Below are 24,642 nucleotides of genomic sequence, written 5' to 3'. Positions count from 1 at the left end.
AAGGTGGTTTTCCAACTTTTAAAACGTTTTTGATGACGAGGGGAGGGTATTATGACTTAGGGGTAGTTTTTTGGTAACGTATTATGTATTATCGGAGAGAGAAAAAAGAGAAAAAAATATCAACTAATAGTTTCTTCTAAGTTTGATTATTTTTTATGCTTTTTTCATACATATATACGTTCTGCTGCATACGGTCACGTGGAAGGGTAGTTTTGGGAATATTATAACGAGAGGCAAATTTGCAAGTCTTATTTTATTAATTTAAAGTCCTAAATCATTTTTATATTGTTCATGGTGGTTTTTTAACTTTTAAAACGTTTTTGACCAAAAGGGGTGAGTATTTATGACTTAGGGGTAGTTTTTGGGAACGTATTATATATTATCCGAGAGAAAAAAAAGAGCCAAAAAATATCAACTAACAGTTACTTCGAAGCAGTTTTTGGTTATTATATATTATCAGAGAGCAAAAAAAAAGAGAAAAAAATATTATTTAACAGTTTCTTCTAAGTTCGATTATTTTAAATTCTTTTTGCATACATATAAATGTTCTGCTGCATACGTTCACGTGGAAGGGTAGTTATTTGCGGAAATTATAAAGAGGGCAAAATTTTCAAGTGTCATGTGATTAATTTGAAGCCCTCAAACAGGTTCACATTGTTAAAGGTAGTTTTCACACTTTGAAAACGTTTTTGATCACAAGGGGTAGTTGTGTGAGACTAAGAGGTAGTTTTTTGGGAAACGTAATGTATATCATCATAGAGCAAAAAAAAATCCAAAAAAGATCCACGTATCGTTTATCGCATTATAATCATTTTTAGTGAGTTTTCTTAGATGGCGGCGCTGAGTGGACGTCCTGCTAGCGCCGCCACCCTTTTTTCCGAAGTATAAAAAGCAAAAAAATCTTTTTTTTTAGCATAAAATTAGAAAAAAAAGCAAAAAAAAATGCTAACGAACTGTTTCAATTGGTCTATGATAGACACGTAGATATTACAGCACCATATACGCACACCTATTTTCCATTTGATACTAAACATATATCAGACCTTATTGACATAGCAATAATTAAAAATAACATTTTTGACTACAATATTTCCACATTAGATAAACTAGACTCTGACCATAGACCAATCCTCATTAACTTAAAAACAATGTGTGATAAAACCTTGACAAAACCGTAATAATCTTGCAACAGAAGACGGAAGAAATTTCATTAACTTACTTGACAAAAAGACAGGCAATCGTCTCATATTAAATAATCATAAAGAAATTAAGAAAACCATAATAAACCTCTCATCCAATATTTTACAAGCATGCTTTAACATGTACTTTACAAATAGGATTTTCTTACCTCTATTTAATTACAGTGAGTATTTTCAATATCTCTCCCTTCTACAGCCTTTTCCTGTATTTCCTGATGAATACTTGTTTTAATGTATTTTTTAATGTAATTTGTTCGCTGTATATGAATATATTCTCTAGTTTATTATATATTTTCTTCGCTTAAATTGTCAAAAAATAATTATTAATAAAACATTATTTAAAATCGTGTATTGAATTCTTCTACTCTAGAAAAACTCTTAAATTTTTTAAACAGAAAATATTTCGCCTTCAATAATAGTAAAACTGTAATCAAAAGTTTTTGAAAAGCTTAAAATATAGAAAGCATTTTCTTAGCGAGAATCAAAAACGAAACAAAAAGAAAACAAAAAAAGGACTTTAAAGCAGTAAACAGTATGATTAAATTTAAATCACCTTTTCCTCAAAAAGTATTAATGTGGTTTACTCTTATTTTCAGGACCCTCTTACCATTATCTTTATGCAAAGCCTTCTTCGCTGCTGCGTTATACGCTCGTTCGGCAGCTGGACCCTCTCGCGGTGGTCCCTCTGGCCTCGTTAATGTAGAGTTCCGTTCTGAGCTACTTCCGAAAATTGTAGATATTAATGAGCCGTAATCACTGGCAAAAATCAAAAACATTCCCAGAAAAATCACCAGTCGCACCGTTCCCGTGTCCATCATTTCAATTGTACCTTGAAAAGAAAAATAATAAAAAATTTAGTTTAGAAACTCGAAAATTTTTAGATCCAATTAAATACTAGAAGTCTCATGCGCGCTTCACGTGCAGAAATTTCCCTATCTTTCCCTATTTGGAGAAGGATTCTGATGGAGTCCCTATCGGAATACTTAGACTAGAAAAAAATAATTAGGGCCCCAATCAGAATATCTGGTGTAGGAAAAACCATGCTTCGTCCAGACCAGAGAATACCTAAAGTCTTATATTGCCTGAAATATTATTGTTGAGGGTTTTAAAGGTTTAAGTATGCAAAAATAATGTTTTTATGAGTATTTAAACTCGTTATTCTCGAAAACCTGATTAAGGGCACTGATGAATATTTTCTTCGGGGCCAGGAAGATATGGGTCATTTAAAGTTAAAGAGGCTATGTCATGTTAAGCTGGCCAGTGTTTTACCAGAGCAGAACTAAACCAGTGCTGGTCATCAGTACGGATAATCAGTAGTATGTCCAGTACTGGATAACGGCTGGCTCCACGATCGGCGCAGTATTATGCCGACAGTATAAGGATTACAAATTTTTTTAAATATGTTTCATGTGTTATAAAATTTTTAAAAATTATACATACAACTGTCGCCAAAAGAATTTTTTTGTTTTTTTTTGTAAAGAAAAAAATTTTAATTTCCATCTTTATGAAAAATTGTAAATGTTGAGAAAAATTACGTTTACGTTAATCTTAAACGTTGTAAAATGGTCTAAAATGCCTAAAAACCAAACCTTACTCAAAAGTTGAAAAATTTTTTGCTTATTATAACCTGTCATCGTAAAAAATAGTTAAGTAGTCTCTAAGGGAAAAAATGAAATAATGCACGAAAAAAATCTCAATCGATAAAAATTATTTAAAAAAAAACTTTGTTGAAATTCCTGTTAACAGTTCCTGTAGTTGCCATTTAAATATCCTATTATAATAACAAATATTTAATTATAAAAACAGACTTCAAAATTTTATGTTTTAACTTTTTTAAGCCGTTGTTTATGTGGATGGATTTATAATGGAGTTAAAACTCATAGGTTTAGTGCAATGGTCTAAACTCTCGACTGTTACGCGATATATTTAGGTATAGATGTAGGAGTTCGAAAACCCATAGCAAAATTCAGAACGACTAGTCCAAAATTAGAGGAATGGTTAAGGGGGTCGTCTAATGTGTCAGATCAAAATAATTGATTTTTTTCATGAATCACGTCTAAAGCATTTATACCAGACGTGGGTAAAAGGATTTTTCGCGATTTGAAGTGGTTGAAACGTTACAAGCACAAACCGAAGCAGAGGTTAGCAAACTCAGGGGCGCCACTCACGAAAAACAAAATGTCATATAATGCATATATTTTTGCCGGCACTAGCTTGCCGACAACTCCGCGGTACCTTCCACACAAATCATTCAAAAATCAATAAATTAAACAAAATGACTAGGTTAGATTTTTTTGCTATTTTTTTTCTTTAAAGTAAGCTACGAATCGCTTGTAAAATCAACCCTTATTTAAAAAACTACCCCCTGAAATGAAAAAAGTATTTAAAAACAGTATTGAAAAAATGACTAGGATAGATTTTTATGCTATTTTTTTGCTTTCAAATGTGATATTAAACACTTTTGTAAAATCAACCCGTATTGTAAAAAGCAACCCCCTGTGCTGAACAAACGTATTTAAAAAATGAAAAAATCAAGATGAAAAGCACTTGTAAACCATGAACACGATTTTCCTAAAGCATAACTAAGGAACAAAATTATTGTTCACCCCTAATAGTTACAAAAACAACCCCCGTATTTGTATCCGAATAGAAAACTGAAGACTGAAGTCAAAAATTGTATACATTAACTGTTGGGACTTTTGCCCTCTGGATTGTTGTGTTCTCTCATTATTTTCCAATGTCATTTACAATGCTCGAAAGACAGTTACAAAAGCATTGACAATGCTTTTGTAAAATTAACTCTCATATGAAAAAACAATATCTGGCAATGAAAACACCTATTGAAAAAAGTCGATATCTACATAGATGGAACTTACTTATAAAATAGTAACATGGTACTTTTAAGCGTAATTATTTCTCACCCCTATTCGTTACAAAAATTACCGCCGCAATGTATATCATTTTCTAGTCTATGTGTGTATATTCAAAAAATATAATTTACATTTCTCCATTCACCTTTTAATGCTTTTAATTAACTTCCAGCGCGCCTATGAGGTCTCTCAAGTTAGCACCTCTACCAACTAAATTCCCAAACTTTTTTGTATCAGAATTTAGGGCTTTTTCGGGGTCTTGCACGCAAAAACAACCAATTTCTACCCCCCCCCCCCAAATATCCCCTATTTAAAAACTCAAATTCGGAAAAAACAAAAAACACTTGATTTTGGGCTTATTATGGGCTTCCGAATTCACGCAGAAATCCAAAACATACCCCATTTTCAAAAAACCACCACCTTGCGAAAAATAAAATCTACAATAGAGAAAATGAACCAGATTTTTGGCCTATCTTCGGCTCTTGAATGCACCAAATAAAAGATCATAAAAACCATCGCTATGTAAAAAAACACCAACCCGCTAGTAAAATTTTAAACCTCGATATCAGCAATTTTTAAGAGCCGAAAAATTAGAGACTCAATTGATAGTGGGGGGGTTGGATCCACAAAATTCCCTCTCTACCACGTAGATATGAAATTGTAAAAAAGTAATCTAATTGAGAATTTTTCAGTGTCAATGGAGTCTCTGATTTTTGGACTCCTCAAAAATACCCTTTTAAATTTTTCTCCAACCCTTAACGTCTAAAATCAACCCCTCTCTACCACGAAAATATTAAATTGTAAAAAAATAATCCTTTTGAGAATTTTCCAGTGTCAATGGAGTACCTGATTCTTGGGCTCCTCGAAAATACCGACTTCAACTTTTTGGCTCCAACCCTTAACGTCTAAGATCAAGCCCTCTCTACCACTTAGATATAAAGTTGTAAAAAATAATCTTTTTGATAATTTTCCATAGTCAATAGAGTCTCTGATTTTTGGGCTCCTTAAAAATACCCTTTCCGATTTTTTTTCCAATCCTTAACGTCTAAAATCAACCCCTCTCTACCACGTAGATATAACTTTGTCAAAAAATAATCATTTTGAGAATTTTTCAGTGTCAATGAAGTCTCTGATTTTTGGGCTCCTCGAAAATACACTCTCGAATATTTTTGCTCCAACTCTTAACGTCTAAAATGAACCCCTCTCTACCATGTAGTTCTAACTTTGTCAACAAATAATTTGTTTTCGAATTTTTCAGTGTCAATGGAGTCTCTGAATTTTAGGCTCCTCAAAAATACCCTTTCCGATTTTTAGCTCCAACCCTTAACGTCTAAAATCAACCCCTCTCTGACACGTAGATATAAAATTGTAAAAAATTATAAAAATGTAAGACTAGAAAATGGTGCACATTGCGGTGGTTATTTTTGTAACAAGTACGGGGGAGAAGTAATTACGCTTAAAAGTACCATATTACTATTTTATAAGTTAGTTCCATCTATGTAAATATCGACTTTTTTCAATACGTGTTTTCATTGCAGGATATTGTTCTTTCATATAAGAGTTAATTTTACAAAAGCATTGTTAATGCTTTTGTAAGTGTATTTCGAGCATTGTAAATGACATTGGAGAATAATGGAGAACACAATAATCAGGAGGATAAAAGTCCCAACAGTTAATGTCTACAATTTTTTACTTTAGTCTTCAGTTTTGCATTCGGATGCAAATACGGGGGTTGTTTTTGTCACTATTAGGGGTGAACAATAATTTTGCTCCTTAATAATAGATTTTATACTTTCACGTTGATTCATTTTGATAAAAAGAGACATTTCGGGTTTCACTTGTGTAAAAAACTACGAATTGTTTGCCGACGTTTTGTAAACATTGCAGTTCACATCTTCAGGGCTGACCTGAAACTGATGTATCAGGTCATGTTGTTCTTAGGTATACTCTCTACGATGCCTGTGTTTGGCCAGAGCGCCCCACCGTGGGGACTGGTCGAATTTGATTGACCAATCAAGTCTTCTTTTGTAAATCCGGGAGAACGGAAAGCCAAATCGGATTGGTATTATATCCATTGTCCCTATTGATGTTATTAGGGTGTTTTAAGATTTCCATTGCTTCTCTATGTTTTCTTGGAAATTTGTTGTGTTTTCGCAATGACTGTTGTTTCACCAAATAAAATGTTATGTCCTGTTTCGATATGATGCTCAGCTAGTGCTGATTGCGTGAAATGTTTTAGCCTGACTTTACTCTCATGTTCTTTAATACGTTGGCTCACCGCTCTCCCGCTCTCCCGGTCCTGTTTCAGCAGGTAGTTTAAATATTGTTTGGATATTGTGTTTGTTGAGATTTCTTCCTATTTGTTCTGTGACACCTTGGATGTAGGGTAGGCTGCTGGTCATTTTTCCCTCTCTTTCTTTCGTAGGTTGTGTTGACTTGTTTTTTTGAGTCCATGTCGCCAGATGAAAAATGTGTAATCAAAGTAACGGAACCAGAATTCTGGTTTGAGCTTGGCTTGGTTGAAGTTTTAGTTTCTAGATGTTTCATAAAGACATTGGCTATTACAGGTGAGATGAAGATCCCATTGCTGCCCCTGAGGTTTGTTCGTAGAATTGGTTATTGAACGAGAAGTAAGTATTATTGAGACAGTGTTCTATCATAGAAACGAGCTCGGAAAGAAAGTTTGTGAGATATTTAATAATATCAATTGTATCAGAGATTGGTACTTTCGTAAAAAGAGATACTATGTCGAAACTCACTATGATGTCTTGGAATTGAATGTGAATATGTTGTATCTTTTTAATAAATTTAAATGAGTTTTGGACGTGAGTGATGGAGCTTCCTGTGAAAGGATTTAGTTTTGCAGCGAGGAAGCGTGCTAGGTTATACGTTGGTAAGTTTATTGCGCTGACGATCGGTCCGAGTGGAATATTCTCTTTGTGGATTTTTGGGAGCCCGTAAAGTCTTGGAGAGATGGGATTAGTAGGTATTAAGTTAGATATTGTTTGGCTGAAAAGTTTAGAGTCTGTGAGAAGAGTTTTTGTTTTACTGACTATTGTTTTTTTGGGGTCCTTTTTAAGTTTTTGTATATATCGTCAGTTAGAAGGTCCAGGATTTTGTTTTTATAATCTTCTTTACTCATTATTACTGCTGCGTTGCCTTTGTCTACGGGTAAAATTATAATATCTTTATTTTGATTGAGTTCTTTAATTGCGGTTTTTTCCTATTTTGCTAAGTTTGAGGGGGGAACTTGAGCTTGGCGCAAAATGTTAACCGTCCTGCGTCGTATGTCATTCGCTTTTTCGGGTGGAAGGGTATATTTTGTGAATTCTAAATTGCTGATTATTTCTTCTTTTGGTCAAATTTTGTTTTTTGTTTTTAGGTGGACAGCTCTTTAATTCGTTGGGATTGTTCAAACGAAATGCGATCCAATGTAGACCAAATGTCAAATCTAAGGGTGTTTGATACGAAAAGCTGACCTGCACCGTTTTAAAGAAGCTAAGGATGTCAGTGGCTTACCTTGAGAAGTACTGAGCTTACTAAAGGTGTTGGTTTTAGTAAGAATACTATCCCCGTAGAGTTCCTTAATAATACATTTTATGCTTTCACGATGATTCATTTTGATAAAAAGAGATATTTCGGGTTTCACTCGTGTAAAAAGTACGAATTACTTGCCAACGTTTCGTGAACATTGCAGTTCACATCTTGAGGGCTGACCTGAAACTGAGATATCAGGTCATGTTGTTCTTAGGTATGATCTCTACGATGTTAAAGGTTGCCCAGAACGCTCCACCGTGGGGACTGGTCGAACTTGATTGGCTAATCAAGTCTTTTTTTTTTTAAACCAATAACCAATTCTACGAACAAACCTCAGAGGTAGCAATCGGATCCCCAATCTCACCTGTAATAGACAATGTCTTTATAGAACATCTAGAAACTAAAATCTTCAACCAAGCCAAGCTTAAACCAGAATTCTGGTTCCGTTACGTTGATGAGACATTTTTCATCTGGCGACATGGACGAGATGAACTAAATAAGTTTTTCGATTTTATCAATCAATTACATCCTAATATCCAGTTCAACATGGAAATAGAACAAAACGGAAAATTGCCTTTCCTGAACGTATTAGTCTACAAAAAATCTAATAACACATTAGGACATGACGTTTACATAAACCCACGCATACAAACAGTTACCTACATGCCTCCACCCGCCATCACCCATCTCAAAAACAATCGGCCATCAACTCCCTTGTACACAGAACTGTCTCCATCACAGACAAATATAACTTACAAAAGGAATTACAAAACGTTAAACAAATCCTGATACGGAACAATTACACAAACAAACAAATGGATAAAGCAATAAGAAAACACACTCAAAAAAGCAAGTCAACACAACCTACGAAAGAAAGAGAGAGAAAAATGACCACCACTCTACCCTAGATCCAAGGTATCACAGAACAAATAGAAAGAATTCTCAACAAACACAACATCCAAACCATATTTAAACCACCTGATAAAATGGGACAACTATTAAATAACCCTAAAGATAAAAAGGCACCCCTCAGTGATCCAGGAGTATATAAAATCCCTTGTTCTTGTGGAAAAGTCTATATTCGAGAAACCGGGAGAGCGGTGAGCTAACGTATTAAGGAACATGAGAGTAAATTCAGACTTGATTAGCCAATCAGATTCGACCAGTCCCCACGGTGGAGCGCTTTGGCCAATCACAGGAATCGTAGAGAGTATACCTAAGAACAACATGACCTGATACCTCAGTTTCAGCTCAGTTCTGAGGATGTGAACTGCAATGTTTACGAAACTTGGGTAAACAATTCGTAGTTTTTTATACGAGTGAAACCCGAAATATATCTTTTTATCAATTTTACTCCTTAGTTATGCTTTAGAAAAATTGTGTTCATGGTTTAAAAATGCTTTTCATCTTGATTTTTTCATTTTTTAAATACGTTTGTGCAGCACAGGGGGTTGTTTTTTACAATAAGGCTAGATTTTAAAAAAGTGTTTAATATCACATTTGAGAGCAAAAAATAGCAACAAAATCTAACCTAGTCATTTTTTCAATACTATTTTGACTACTTTTTTCATTACAGGGGGTAGTTTTTTAAAATAAGGTTTGACTTTACAAAAGTGATTCATATCTAATTGTAAAACAAAAAATAGAAAAAAAATCTAGCCTAGTCCTTTTTTAAATATTTTTTAAATACATTTTTCCATTACAGGTGGTAGTTTTTTAAATACGGGTTGACTTTACAAAAGCGATTCATAGCTCACTGTGAAGCAAATAAAAAGCGAAAAAATCTGACCTAGTCATTTTGTTTAATTTATTGATTTTTGAATGATTTTTGTAGAGGGCGCCGCTGACTTGTCGCTAATTTGCCGGCATTTTTTTTTTCGTTAGTGGCGCCGCTGAGTTGTCTGACCTCCGAAGTAGGCATACGGAGCGTTCTTCGACACAGGGATCATCCATATATTACGTAAGACGTTTTTCTTTTGTTTATATCGTTGTGTCCTTCTCACCTTTACAGCAATTTTATGCTCGTCTTTATTCAAATAAAAGAAAAACGTATTGCGTATTATATGTACTCTATGGTCCAGGTATAGCAGATTGATTATGAGGAAATTTTTATTATGAATTATATAAAATTGTAAAATTGAGTTTTTTTCTGAAGCTTGCAAAAAAAATTATTTTTTAAAATTCTTTCTTTATTTTAGTTCTGTGCTGAGTATATATATTCAGCTTAAACTTCGCACTTTCGTAATACAGCCATTCCTCTTTCATTGTGGTATTCCACTTGATAATCTCCCACGGTATTTCTGTAGAGGTGGTTGGCTGCAAATAGCCAACGCTAGACAAAGCATCCTCAGCAGGCACAGTTGATATCCCATTGCCTACCGTTTGTCGCAGATATTCTTTCTGGACAGCGGTTTGATTAGTGAGATCTGCCTGACCATCTCGCAGCTCACCATCACCACCACCCCGCAGGCTGTGTATTCCAGCGGCGCATCGACTCCAGGGGCGCCCGACCATCCACGGGAAGCGAACAGCGTTTCAAGTACTTGAAAATACTCTTAATAATAATTTATGGATTTTATTGTTCTTCTTAGACCCCGTCCTCTTCGTTGCCTGCCTGTCTGGCATGGGAAACCCTACCAGTAGCAGGGCTCTCATCAACATAGCCGTCAAAGTCATCAGAGGAAAGCCCAAGCCGTACCGTGGCTCCAACGCAAAAACACCTTTGGTATGGTTATTATTATTATCATTGTTTCATCTCACGTTTGTCTCAGGTTTAAGATGGATGCCTTCTCGGGTTAGGGACAGAGGATCCATGCATCAAGAGTTTTTGCTGATAAGGGTACAATAATTGATAAACAGTCGCGGGGAATTGTCCAGGATTGGTCCCGCAAGCGGAGGCTTAATAAACGTGCCAAATGCAGAATGGCACCTGGGTTAGGTATCTTAAACGGTAAAGTTTGGATAACCGGCGACTTTTCTAGTTATGCAACCTCATCCTTGTATGCAGGGCTCTATAAGGATGGACTGACCCTTTCCGTAGCTGCTCCAGGGAAGAACAATGATATCACCGAACCATCAAAAATGTATAGGTGCAATTTAAGAGCTCAAGCGCGCCTGGCATTTACCAATAGATGGACAAACAGTGCCTATCACCCTAGAGTTCGGGGCGCTCAAAATAATGTTGACAAAAATGCGAGGAAGAACGGACGATATGCTCACACTAAGTGGGCGAATTAATGCAAGGATGAATTGTGGGACTGCTAAGATGCCAGATTTACCCCTGTTCGCAGAGATTTTGTGGTGCGTAAGTACGCTCTGTGATGCCAGAAACATGCAGAGCTTCAGTAAGGTGCGAAAGAGTCATTACGAGATGAAGCTATTTACCACTCGAAAAATGGATATTTGCACGAAACGCTTTCCCAAAGACTGCATGAACAAGCTGCAGACGATGATGAGGAAGCGACATAAAGACCAACCGTGGAAAGCAGGAACCTTCTAAGAGATGGTCGCGATTTTCAGAGGAGTCCGGCGTCTGGACCATTAATTGTTCGGTGTATGGTGCAGCAAGAGCTGTAGCTGATTCAAATCGAAGGCTAAAACCAACGATGAATCCAAAAACCAAAAAATGCTTGCATTAACTAAACAAGAACATTGGATGCGCAATACAGAATATGTTCCGTGTTCAGTGTGTGATTGACTAAATAGCATCTGGTTGACCGTTCACGGTAAGGGTTCGAAAGTTCACAGAAGAACTAAAGATCTATCGTCACACACTGAAAAAGTCAAAAGCTGCTGACAATCAAGCAGAATATTGTTGACAAAATACAGGTGTCATCTGACGCAAGCACGAGAATACAGAAGAGGCAGGGATGGGTGAGAGAGAATCAACAGTTTCTCGCAGATCCATCGCACATCTTCACCGATCACCCTGTTTCTGTCGAAAATCTACCTCAGGCCAACGAGAAGAGACTTTTTGCAGAGAGTTAAAGAAGATCCCAAAGACATTGAAGTTGAAAAAAAAACTCGTACTATCATCCGTTTATCTCGAGAGTTTCTTCCATTGCGACAAGTGTTCAACAAACCCGTTTTCTAAGGTTTTGCCAGTGTCCCACTGATTCCTAGACGTTCAAGCTTTTGTATGAAACTTTCACGCACATTGTATGTAGCCGAAATCACAATAGGATGAATAGATGCATTTTTCATATTCCTGGATATTGTCTGTACTTCACCTCTTAGCACACTATAGTTATTGATCTTGGTTGTATAGGTTGTCCGAAAATTCCGGTTAAGTGGACAAGTAATGTAGATTGTGTAGACTCTTCCGCCTGCCTTTTGACGCATCACGATGTTAAGTTGATTGGCTTGGGTATAATGATCAATCTGAATAGTAGTATATCAATGTAGAATTTAATCTTCGTTTTGAAAACGGTCGCTGACATGTACGTATAGGAAGCCATCCATTCTTTAAAGAGTCCTAGGTTTAGGGCAACTTGTTGAATGTACCATTATATTATAATGATGATTATAATAATGATTATTTTAGATAGACAGGTACATTCGAATCTCGTAGCACTGCGACTTCATTTATTGTGATATGCTGTTGACATTATTGGCTTAGTTACAAATAGTTAACTGCACAGCCGCAACTAGTCTTTGTCGCGCCCGGCGCAACTCAATAATTTTGCACCCTTCTCCCAAACTGTAAGGGACAATATTTGGATATTTGGGCTCCGGGAAACTAGGATAAACTTCTTTTTCTAAAGCGTCAGTTAAAAGGTATTTATAGGGTCAAGTTTCCATAGAATTCACGTGATGCAAACAAAAAAATTTATTAGATACTAAGATCTTACACAAATATAGCTAGTAAATAATTATATGAATGTGAAAAAGGTTTGTTGATCATATTAAATACTGATCTATTTTATTGAAAACATTTATCGTTTAAATAAGCAATCAGAAGAAACATTTATTTAGGTCATGAAAAAAATGGATAATTCTAAACCAATATTTCTTTCAAAAGCAAATGTCTGATTTGCAGCATTTAGTAGTTCATAAAGAATTCCTCCAGGGGCGTAGAGCGCATTATATCGCAATAGAAATTAGATCTCAAGGACATATATTAGTCACAAATTTCTACTGCTAGAACTACTACTGAAACTGCCAAATATTTCATCGTTTGTCCGGTACCTTCTGTATGCCATACCCAACTGTTCAAAATAACACCCAGCACATTGTAAAGACAACCTAAAATATAAAAAAGCAGCTAAACTGTACATTAAATAGTCCAACTACCCAGATCAAATGACTAAAGCCATCACAGAAACAGTTGGATCGAACTTTGAAAACTTACATAGCGAAGCATTTAAACCTGCTAATAAACGAGGTATTAATTACCCAACTAAAATGAAGCAAGCAGCCGTTAAGAATCAACAAATTGCGTCAAAAACGATCGAAAATCAAATAAGCTTGCACGACAGTGCTATAGACAAGCATTCCCTTCCGTGTCGCATGGCTATTAGCTTAAAATCTTAAAACTTTACAACACCTACCCACGCACTATTGACTTTCGAAGTCATGCGATAAGGCTCTGGGGTACAAGAATCAAGTATTTCAATCATTCAAAGAGTTAAAGAAATCCATAGAATTTGTTAAATTCACGGAATCCACGAAATTCAAGAAAATTAAGGAATTCACGAAATTCGCCTAATTTACGGAATTCACGCAATTCATTTAATTCACGGGATTCAAGCAATTTATGAATTGAAGGAATTCACGTAACCAAAATAATTTACGGAAATCAAGAAATCAACGGAATACATGGAATTCATGGAGTAGCTGGAATTGATAGAAATCACGAAATTCATAGATTTCAAGGAATTTAAGAAATTTACATAATTTAACTAATTCATAAGATTAAAGTAAATAGTGGAATTCATGGAGTTCACGAAATTAATGTTACATGAATTCCGAGAATTCTTTTTTTTTTTAATTCCGTTAATTTCTTGAATTTCGTGAATTCCGCGAATTGCATGAATTTCGTTATTACAGTCTATCTCGCAAATTCTGTAAATTTCCTGAATTCTGTAAATTCCGTGAATTTCGTGAATAATGTGAATGAAGCATATTCTGTGAATCACGTGAGATTCAGAAATTAAGCGTATAACCGTGAATTCCGTAGGTTCCATGAATTTCGTGGATTTCGCGAATTCCGTAAATTTCATAAATTTGATGAATTCCGTGAACTTCTTGATTTCAGTGAATACCTCGAATTCCTTTAGTTAAATGAATTCCATGGATCACTTCAAATCAATGAATTCCATGAATTCTGTGAATTCCATTAATATTATGAATTTCGTGTATTTAATCAATTTCGTGAATTTCGGGTATTCCTTGAATTTGATGAACACCGTGAATACATTGAATTCCATTAGTTCTGTAATTTTCCTCTGCACAATTTTCGTCTTATAAACGCTCTAATATATGCATTGGAAGGCTGGACGATGACTTCACGATTTACAATGCTTTCAATAAATGAATTGCAATTTCGTCAGTCCAATACCATAATTGCAATTTTACCTTACGCTTCTATGGTAGAATTATGGTAGATGTGTTGTAGAATTCCAAACATTTTTAACAGTGTAGGTTTTGGACCCAGTCCGTCGACTTACGGGTTCGATTACCTCCTCGCATTCTGGAAGAAGCTCGGCATATGCGGTAAACACTAGCCTAGCAAGGGAGTTTTTTATCTCCGGACAGTCACTGGACCGGTACCTCTAATGAAAAAGTTTTTCTCTAAGTACGTAAAGCTGTTGCTTTTAGTTGTTCAGAACCCACCTTAAAGTGCAGGTACCCCTCCCAACACCAAGTAAGTATATGGGAGGTGTGTAAAGGAATATGTGAGAAGAGCCAATAAAAATGAAAACCCTTTGGGGACACATTAGAAGCTTCCATACATTCCAGTACATAAACTGAAATATAGGCCAAAATCAAGTTTTTGGAACCTTCAGTTTAGCATATTTAAATATCCTCATATGGCAGAGCATTTCTGAGTCCTTATTTGGATTTAGCGACCCAAAATTGACTGAAAATGACTAGTCGCAACTATTGTGCAATTTTCAAGTCGGGCTGTGTTATTGAATAAAAGACTTTATATTGCAAAAATATATAAGGGGGAACTTTGCTAGAGTAGGCGACAACCAATTTGTGAATTTTCTATGCAATTTATATTAAATTATTAAGAATAGTAATACAAGCTGTTGGAATACTTTATTATTCCTTTAACTATACATGTTCAAAACCTTACGATAGAATACATTATTTAGTTGCTTTTAATGTTTTAAAGAAACAATCTCGGGGTAAGTTTTCTAGCGTGAAGACGAAAGCACATATATCCAGGCATGGTACCTCAATGAGGTAGCAAAAAAAGGGCAACTCAACATAGTTCTTGGAGCAAACGCCAGTTCGTTCATAATTATTTTACGCAGTAAATTTTCATTTTTTAAAACAAACCCATAATGAGAATTTTATTAGAAGCAAATAAAAAATGACTATAGCTGACAGTTGCTGAATCGTTTAACCGATAAACCAAAATTTAAATAAGACAATACTAAAATTAGTAATCAGTCCATATATGCATATCGGCAAAAGAGTGAAAGAGAAAAAAGGCAGGTTGAACTTAAGAGCGTAGTCGGAAGTCACACCGCGAGAATTACTGTCAAACACGGGGCCAACATGGCGTTAAGGAGCACTCGAATGGCAACGACGACAGCGAAAAGTTTCAACGTGTGATTCCTATATTAGTGAATAAAAAAAACAAAAAACTATGCACTGATTTTTTCACAATGAAATAAACATGTTTTTAGCCGATAAAAAGAAACACTGGTGGCTTAAACCTCTCGGTAACAAGAAGTAGGCCTTCTTTAAACAAGTTTAACTGAAGCTAATTCACGAAATATTATATGGTTTAAAATGAATCAAAACAGATCACACACAAGCGTAACTGTCAGAATTCGAGAAAATATCTAAAAATGTACTCCAAACGATTTTTGGATAGGACGTACAGTTTTTGTTACTATCGTAATAATGCTTAAAAAAATAAAAAAATGCATTTTCCAGAAAAACTATGCGAAATGCGAAAAACAATTTTAGAGGAAAGTTATTCATCTCAAAAAGATCTACAAATATAGGTAGTTCGTATAATTCTTTATGGCATGCATAGTTTTTGTTCTAATCGCGATAATGATTTTTAGAGAATTAAACCGCGGGTAAAATTTCTATAATGAAACCTCGTAGGATCCTGCACATGTTACGAAACTGTACCGGGAATCTTGCCACTTTCTGTACAAAAATTTGACTAAGGAAACTATACATGATCCTGCAGAGGAACCAGCATGCAACCTCATCTTTGAATGATACTGTACTGGTTCCGTTACTGATCTTGAATTACGGTATAGGTTCATGTACACTGCACAGGAACTTCTTGATGATCCTATACGTGAAACTGCATGGAAACTAATCCGCGAGGTTTCGCTAGTGGCTTGACTCTTTCGATAGTGAGTTGGGTATTCAAGGGAATAAAAGGAAGGCAACTTTACAGCTGTAAGAAACAGAAATTTTCTTGACGGATTTCTGTAAAGAACCCTATACGCGTTTATGTGAGCAAGTTCATGAATAGTCACTTGTGCAAGATTGTACAGGATGTACAGAAAAATGTTTGATAACTACAATCAAAAGAGGGCTCCAGGAGATAGTTAGGAGAACTTATTCAGAAATATCCAAATTTTTTTTTAAAGTCTGCTATCAATTATATTTTTGGTTTATAATTCATCTTGTTTAGTCAAAAATTCTACTATTTATTTGAAAATTAATTTATTTTGTTAAAAAATAAAAATGTTATCAATAAGCCACCGTTTTTAGTCACAGACTCTACTAAATGTTTGAAAGTAGCACTTAGTTTATATGCAGCCACAGTTGTACTACTTTCTTAAGAATTAATTTATTTTGCGTTAATAATTCATATGCTTTATTTGAAAATGACCTATTCCATTTTCAAAAATTATACTTCTTGGTTCAAAAATCATCTTTTTAATTAAAAATGCAACTGTTTGGATCCGTCCAACTTCGTACGCCACTGGTCGGGCCAACCAGCTAAAAGATAACGGTCAACCGCCTTTGGCTTCTCCACGTCGGGCCGTTATTTCGTCCCATATATGGGCCATCTATTGAAATGACGCCGGCCCAACCTTTGACAAATATTAATTTAAAAAAAGTTTTTTTAAAAATTATTATTATATAATCGTCATTTTTTATCATTATGAAATACATAATTCGCACAGACGGTCACTTACACTTATAATTGCACGCTTTAACGCTCTAAACAATCCTACTCGCTCAGGATTCGAACCCTACCTAAACTACATAAACTAGTGTATTTTACCGAGCACTCTAACCACCTGGCTATCGAACCACTTGAAATTTGGTTACAAAAACAGTGCTGAATAGTTTGACCCTCCCGGTGCTTCTCAATAACAGAAAGATTGTTGAAATCGCCTAAGTTTCATAGATTCACATTATTTAAAAATATTCCAGTATTATATAATAAAAAAATATATGAACAAATTATTTGTTGCAAGACTGTTTTCTACGATTTTCCATAATTTTACGGTTTTTAAGTTATATTGCGAGAAATTTCGATAAAAACAATATGATAATTAAGAAATTTTTCTTGAGATTATTATTATTAAATTTACAAACAAATTTAATGAACAAATGCATTAGCCAGGAATGTAATAAAAAATGCATTATTCAGGCATTCATCGGCAGCGAAATTCTTTTTTTTTATTGCCAACCCTTTAAATGGGGAACTTTATGACAATTCAAGCCACATTTATAATTAGTTGATAGATTTAATGATTTTTTTAAACAAATATAATTTAAAAATGCATTAATCAGGCATTTGTGGATATAAAAATTCGGTTTTTCGATGTAAACTTTTTAATAAGAAACTTTATAATAACTTCAGGAAAATTCTTAATTTTTGTTTCCAATTTTATTTTTTTAACAAATTTAATAAACAAATTCATTATTGGTAGGTATCACTCGGTAGGGGAAAGAAGTAGTGTGTGGAAGGGATAGAGATTTTTCAGATTGATCCAGAATTCTCGTGCTGTTTAAGTAAATAACACGTTCGTTCCGCAACACTGCTCCGACCCAGGTTGATGATCAATCTCTCTAGCAATCACCACAAGCGAAGAACCTCATGAAGTCATTATGCAAGGTTTCCCACTTGGGTCCATTAGTGGCCAAGGTCTTTTGTTTCAGGCGTCATTCACTCTACTGACACTCTTTTTATTAACTATTTGCCGCCATACTTTCCTGTCCTGGCATACTTCTCTAGCTTCTTTTATGTCCATGCATTTTTTCATGCAGGCTCTCGTGTTTCTTTGACTTCTTATGTCTGTTCTAACTAGGGTCTCATCCACACATTTTAACCATTCTTTCCGCGGTCCACCTCTGGGCACGCTGCTATTTACTTTGCATCCAAATAAGAAGTTATTGGTTTTATGTAAAATTTCACTTTGCCGGTTTTCATGAAATCTCCACGTTTTGAGGCTCACTGAGCCAGAAAAAACGACTTTTACGAAGGTTTTTGTCTGTCTGTAGTCTGTATTCTGTAAGCAGGATCACTTTCAAAAAATTGATCAGATTGGATTATGCTTTAACACACTTTTTAAGGCCTGAAAAGAAAGAACAATTTCGTAAAACCACATTTTTTCAAGATTTAAAAATTCTATAAACGCTTATTCATAGTACATAGAAACTCAAACAATTCATTTCTATGTCTCTTTTTCTATAAAAAGAAAATTATCAGAGTTAGAGCATTTGGAATATCAAAAAAAAAAAAACTAAACTGAACATTTTAAACCAAACAACGCATGATATGAAAAAAAGTCAAGAGGAAAAAAAACGTTGATTTATGAAAGCCCTACAAGATGATCATAACTTTTTTTATATTTTCGAAAAGTTGATAATTCAAAATTTGTTCGTATCAAAATTTTTGAAACCACATTTTTTTAAGATATCAAAATTCTATGAACGCTTATTAATAGTACATAGAAACTCAAACAATTCATCCCGATGACTTTTTTCTATAAAAAGAAAATGATCAGAGTCAGAGCATTTTCAGTATTCAAAAAACAAAAACTAACATAAACATTTTAAGCCAAACAACGCATGATATGAAAAAAGCCAAGAGGAAAAAACGTTGATTAATGAAAGCCCTACAAGATGATTATAACAACTTTTTTAATATTTTCGAAAACCTGAAAATTCAAAATTTGATCGTACCAAAGTTTTTGAAACCACATTTTTTTAAGATTTCAAAATTCTATGTACGGTTATTTATAGTGCTCCGAACCTCAAACAATTTATTCGTATGACTTTTTTCTACAAAAAGAAAATTATCAGAGTTACCCGGGTGGAAATTTAAGTCGAAGGCTGGCCATTCTACGGCTGGAGAGCCCAGCTTTAAGCCGGATTAGGGAATCAATTTGAATCATTTTTACTGCAGAATTGGAGCATATTAATGTATTAAATTTCACACGTCCAGCACACAGACAACATTAACTATTTTCACGTAGTCGTTGAGATACAAAAAGGTATTAAAAATATAAATATTTAATAATTGCGAGTATTTTGACTTTAAACATTAATAGTCCTGTTTAGAGTAAATACATATATATTACATTTTTAAACATTATATTCCAAATAAAATTTCTAACGCTACGGGGTATCGAACCTACATAGCTATACCTAAATCTAACTCCTAGCAGTCGGAAGTGCTAACCACTGCGCTAAACCGACAAGTTGAAACTCGTTGAAAAAGTCATCCTCATAAGCTACAGTTCAGAAAAGTTAAAGTACCAAATATTAAGTTCTCTTTTTCTAATTATTTATTATTATGCGGCGTTATTTAAATATAAAATACACGAACTTTTAACAGGAATATCAATAAAATACTCTTTAAATAAATAACTTAAATCGATTGCAATTTTTCTTCGCATGATGTTTTGTTTTTTTCCGTTGTATATTATTTCACAACTTTTTAAAATGACAGGATATGTAATTTTTTTATCAACAGTTAACATTTTTAACGACGGAACCGCAGAAATTTAATCGTTAATGTTGAAAATTTTTTAATAATAAAATTTTTTTAACTTTCGTGTTAGGTTTGGTTTTTAGGAGTTTCATACTATTTTACGGCGTTTTAAGATTGATATCAAATGTAAATTTTTTGTGAACATTTGTAATTTTTTATTAAGATGGAACTTAGAGTTTTTTTTCTTAAGAAAAAAACAGTTCGAATTTTAAAAAAGTGTCATCGAATTTTTATCACAAAATGCATTGTTCCTTAGGCTGAATTCATGAAACCTTCAAATTTGTGGCGTCAAAAAGATATTCAGAATATATTTTCACGCGTGGAACACCCATGCGGGTATACGCATCCATTTCTTAATGAAATCAGAAAAAGTAATTAAGTTATGAACAAAGTTTAACAATGCTATTATTGCCAATCAGCGCCCGGCCAGCTACCGTCTGAACATTCGATCATAAGATTTGTTCGATCAGAGCCCAGTCAGCCCCTGACTGGGGTTTTGTCATAAATTTTACCTAGCGAGTCTCCGATCAGCGCACGGCTAGACTCTTAAAAAACAAATACAGCCCGGTCAGTCCCCGACCAGAAACCTTGTTGTATCAGGGCTAACCCGAGATATTTCCACACGGGCAGTTCATTTCCAATATCCAAAAAAACAAACTAAAATGAACATTTTAAGCCAAACAACGCATGATATGAAAAAAGTCAGGAGAAGACAAACTTTGATTTTGTGCCCTGAACGATTATCATAACAATTTTTTTAATTTGGACGAAAAGTGGAAAGTTCCATATTCGATCCTACCAAAAATAATGAAAAACCCAAAAATTCCATTTTTTTGGTCAAACTATGCAAGATACGAAAAAAAAGGAATCGGCTAAAATTTCGCACCATTAGTCGCGTGCCGTAGGTGCACTCAAACTCTCGAGCTAAGCTCATTAAAAAAAAGAGAATTCACAATCAAAAAATTACAGTTGTGGATTTTTTGAGTCTTTATTTTAAAAGGTTTGCGCAAGAATGTGCGAAAATATAAAGACCGAGCGCGTAGCGCCAGGTAAATAGATAATCGAGCGCCATTAAAATGTGCCCACGTAGCGTGTAGATTTTTAATTATGTTATTGTGTCACAAATAAAATTTTTTTTTCATTGTTTGCTGATTTGAAACTAAAGTTGGCAATTCAAAAGATTCAATCAGTCAAGCTTTATCGCAGTTGGATTTGTCCTTCAATGATAAGATCAGCAGTCAAAATAAGTGAGTACCCATTCAACCTAATCCCCAGAGCAATTAACGGAGTGAAAAAAGGGGAACGAAAATTATAAAGACGACAAACATGTGTTCATTGTAATCATTTTGAAGAAGTTTTTGAGATTTTGAATCTAGAAATACAGACGTGTTCTCTTAATTGTAAAATTTTATACTTTAATTTGATATACCCTATTTAAAACAATTTTTCCCAAGTACCTGATAAGAGTGTTCTTCGACTGCCTTGAGGCGTGAGATTTGTCCCAAAGTAAATATTGTATTAGGTAAGAGATCGGCTAAACAAATTACCGACGGATTAGTACAAGAACTAGCTAAGGATGACATAACAAGCAGTCATAATCGTTTCTGTAATTCAGTAACGGCCAGGGATCCCAGATTTGAAACGAAACGCGGTCCAACGTCTATGCCCGTGTGAATATGGTAGGAGATGATTTAAATGCCTGGGTTCCGCGCGCAACCCATTTCTCCTCTTCTGAATTTGAAAACTCGAAGGTGCCGGATTGCCGGTCGGAATACTTCGGCGGTTCTATTTATATCACTATCTGCTTTGAAATAAAATTAAGAGATTGGGATTTTAATATTTCCAGATTTCGATGCTGGGCTGGTGATTCTCATGATTAGAATACTTCGCGCGCCTCTTTAATGCGTGTATTTTGAGGTTACGTTACCTCGAGTATAAAATATAAATTATATAAATATTAATACTATTATATATATGTATATATATGATTATATTATCATAGTCTTATTTAAATCTTGATCTGCATTTGAAAGAAATTAAAGAAATTGGTGATTTTGGAATTCATCTCGTTTGGATAAAAACTCAATTATTTGAGTGAAAAATTAATTATTTTATTGAAAATGTAACTATTTTGTAAAAAGTCCTCTTTTCTATAAAAAATTCCATTACTTTGTTAACATTTTTATTTCTTTTATTTGAAGGTTCATCTCTTTCGTTGAAAATATATTTTTGAAACTGACAACTAGTCTATACCATTTTTGGTTAAAAAATCATGTATTTTGTTAACAATTCTCTTTCTTTTAAGGAAATTTTTTTATTTTGCAGTTTTTTTAATTTTAGGAAAAAATCTAATTAACAAAATATATCAATTTTCAACCCAAAAGTTTACTTTTTAACAAATTAAATTAATTTTCGATCAAATAATTGGTGTTTTAACTAATACAATGTACAGGATAAAGTTTCAACCAAAAATTAAATAGTTCAATTTCCAGATAAAAACGATTAATTTTTAATCAATCCTAGAATTTACCTTTTCAGATAAAAAAATTATTTTTATTCAAAATAATTAATTTTCAATAAAGTTGTTAAATTCTCAACCAATAACATGAATTTTCGACCAAGAAAATTAATGATTTACAAAAAAAGACAAATTTCAAACAAAGTACATGAATTTTCAACAAAATTATTTAATTTTAAAGTCAATAAAACGAATTATCTACAAAAGGTTGATCTTTTTCAGCGAAAAATATGAGTTTTCAATCAAAGAGTTAAACTTTCAACCAAATATTAAAATTTTTAACCATAATTATAAAACCTTGTTGAAAATAACTTTATTTTTTTTACAAAGTAATTCAACTCTTAGTGAAATTATTATTTCACTAAGAGTTGAATTACTTTGTAAAAGTAAAGAATTAAAGGAGATTTACAGTTCATATTTCAACCAAACAATTGCATTTTTGACCAAAAATGATACATTTTCCACCCAAAAGATTAAATTTCTACCATACAAGATCAATATCGAACAAAATATATAAACTTTCAACAAAATTATTTAATTTTAAAGTCAAAAAGTGTATGATCTACAAAAAAACTGAATTTTTAACCCAAAATATGATTTTTCAACAGTTTTAAATGTCGACCAAATAGTTTAACTTTCTATAAAATTGTTTACTTTTAACGCTCAAAGATGCAATTTTAACAAAAAAGTAAAATTTTTAACAAACTATTTAATTTGAAGGAAAATAGTTGAATTTTCAACTATAAATATGAATCCCTAATAAGAAAAAATTAATTTTTTAACTAAGTACTTCAACTGTAAGTGAAAGTTAAACTATTTGGTCGACAATAAAACTTTGGTTGAAAAATCATATTTTTGGGTTAAAAATTCAGCTTTTTTGTAGATGATACTCTTTTTGACTTTAATATGAAATAATTTTGTTGAAAGTTTATATAATTTGTTGGAAATTGACCTTGTTTGGTAGAAATTTAATCTTTTTGGTTAAAAATTTATCATTTTTGGTGAAAAATGCAATTGTTTAGTTGTAATATGAACTGTACATCTTCTTGGGCTTAAAAGTCGAATGTTCCACTAAAGGTTGAATTACTTTGTAAACAAAAAATACTGTTTTTTTCAACAAGGTTTTATAATTGTGGTTAAAAATTTAACTATTTGGTTGAAAGTTTAACTCTTTGATTGAAATCTCATATTTTTCGCTGAAAAAAAATCAACGTGTTGTAGATAATTCGTTTTATTGACTTTAAAATTGAATAATTTCGTTGAAAATTCATGTATTTTGTTTAAAATTTGTCTTTTTTTGTAGATCATTAATTTTCTTGGTCGAAAATTCATGTTGTTGGTTAAGAATTTAACAACTTTATTGAAAATTTATATCTTCGATTAAAATTTTTTTTTTTTCTGAAAATGTAACTATTCTAGGATTGATTCAAAATTAATCGCTTTTATCTGGAAATTGAACTATTCAATTTTTGGTTGAAACTTTATCCTGTACATTGTATTAGTTAAAACACCAATTATTTGATAGAAAATTAATTTAATTTGTTAAAAAGTAAACCTTTGGGTTGAAAATTGATATATTTTGTTAATTAGATTTTTTCCTAAAATTAAACAAACTGCAAAATAAAAAAATTTCCTTAAAATCTTCCGGATTCTTTTTTTTTTTAATTTTTTAAATGTTTTCAAATACTCACTTAAAATGTATTTGTCAAAATAAAAAAATCATTTTCAATGTTCTTAGAAATCACAACAATTTTTTTTATTCTTTTTAAATACTGTACAATTCTCAAACAGCTTTTTTTTAAATCTGCAAAAGTGTAAATCGTGTTTCAAATTATTTGAAATAATTTCAAGTTTTAAATTAATTCTAAATCTTTTTTTTATTTTAAATTGTAGCGCTTAAACTTAAAATTGAGCTCATTACAAATTTAACATTTCAAGGCTTTTTATTTCGAACCATTCTGTTCAAATTTGTATAGTTTTTAACAGTTTTTTGTAATGTATTGTTTTAAATGAACGGTCAAATATTGCTGATAATTAACGAAATTTTTTTTTTGCTTAAAAAATTTCAAATTGAATGGGTTAAGAATAAAAAATTTTTATACTGAAATAATATTTCAAGTCATAATCGAAAACAAATAAATTAATTTTCTGAAAGATAATGGGTGTTCTAAATAATACAATTTACAGGCTAAAGTTCAACCAAAAATGGAATAGTTCAATTTCCAGATAAAAGCTGTGAAAAAAAATTGAATTGAACAAGGAAAAAAACGAATTTTCAATAAAATTCTTAAATTTTCGAGGGAAAAGGTGAATTTTTGACCAAGAAGATTAATGTTCTATAAAAAAATATATACTATATAT

At 33.1% G+C, this 24,642-nt stretch overlaps 1 protein-coding gene across 3 annotated transcripts in view; it reads right to left on the bottom strand.

Annotated features, from left to right (window-relative positions):
• Positions 1 to 24,642, bottom strand: part of LOC117171950 — a 278,456-nt gene that overhangs the window by 187,658 nt on the left and 66,156 nt on the right. For all 3 annotated transcript variants that reach the window (XM_033359634.1, XM_033359633.1, XM_033359631.1), the window contains one exon: positions 1,807 to 2,028. In XM_033359634.1, the coding sequence (XP_033215525.1) occupies positions 1,807 to 2,017 (211 nt within the window). In that variant the 5' untranslated portion in view covers positions 2,018 to 2,028. The remainder of the gene's footprint in view (positions 1 to 1,806; positions 2,029 to 24,642) is intronic.

The sequence above is a fragment of the Belonocnema kinseyi genome, chromosome 4 (genome assembly GCF_010883055.1).
Source record: "Belonocnema kinseyi isolate 2016_QV_RU_SX_M_011 chromosome 4, B_treatae_v1, whole genome shotgun sequence".
NCBI classification, from domain to species: Eukaryota; Metazoa; Arthropoda; class Insecta; order Hymenoptera; family Cynipidae; genus Belonocnema; species Belonocnema kinseyi.
This window is presented reverse-complemented; position numbering and strand designations above follow the sequence as displayed.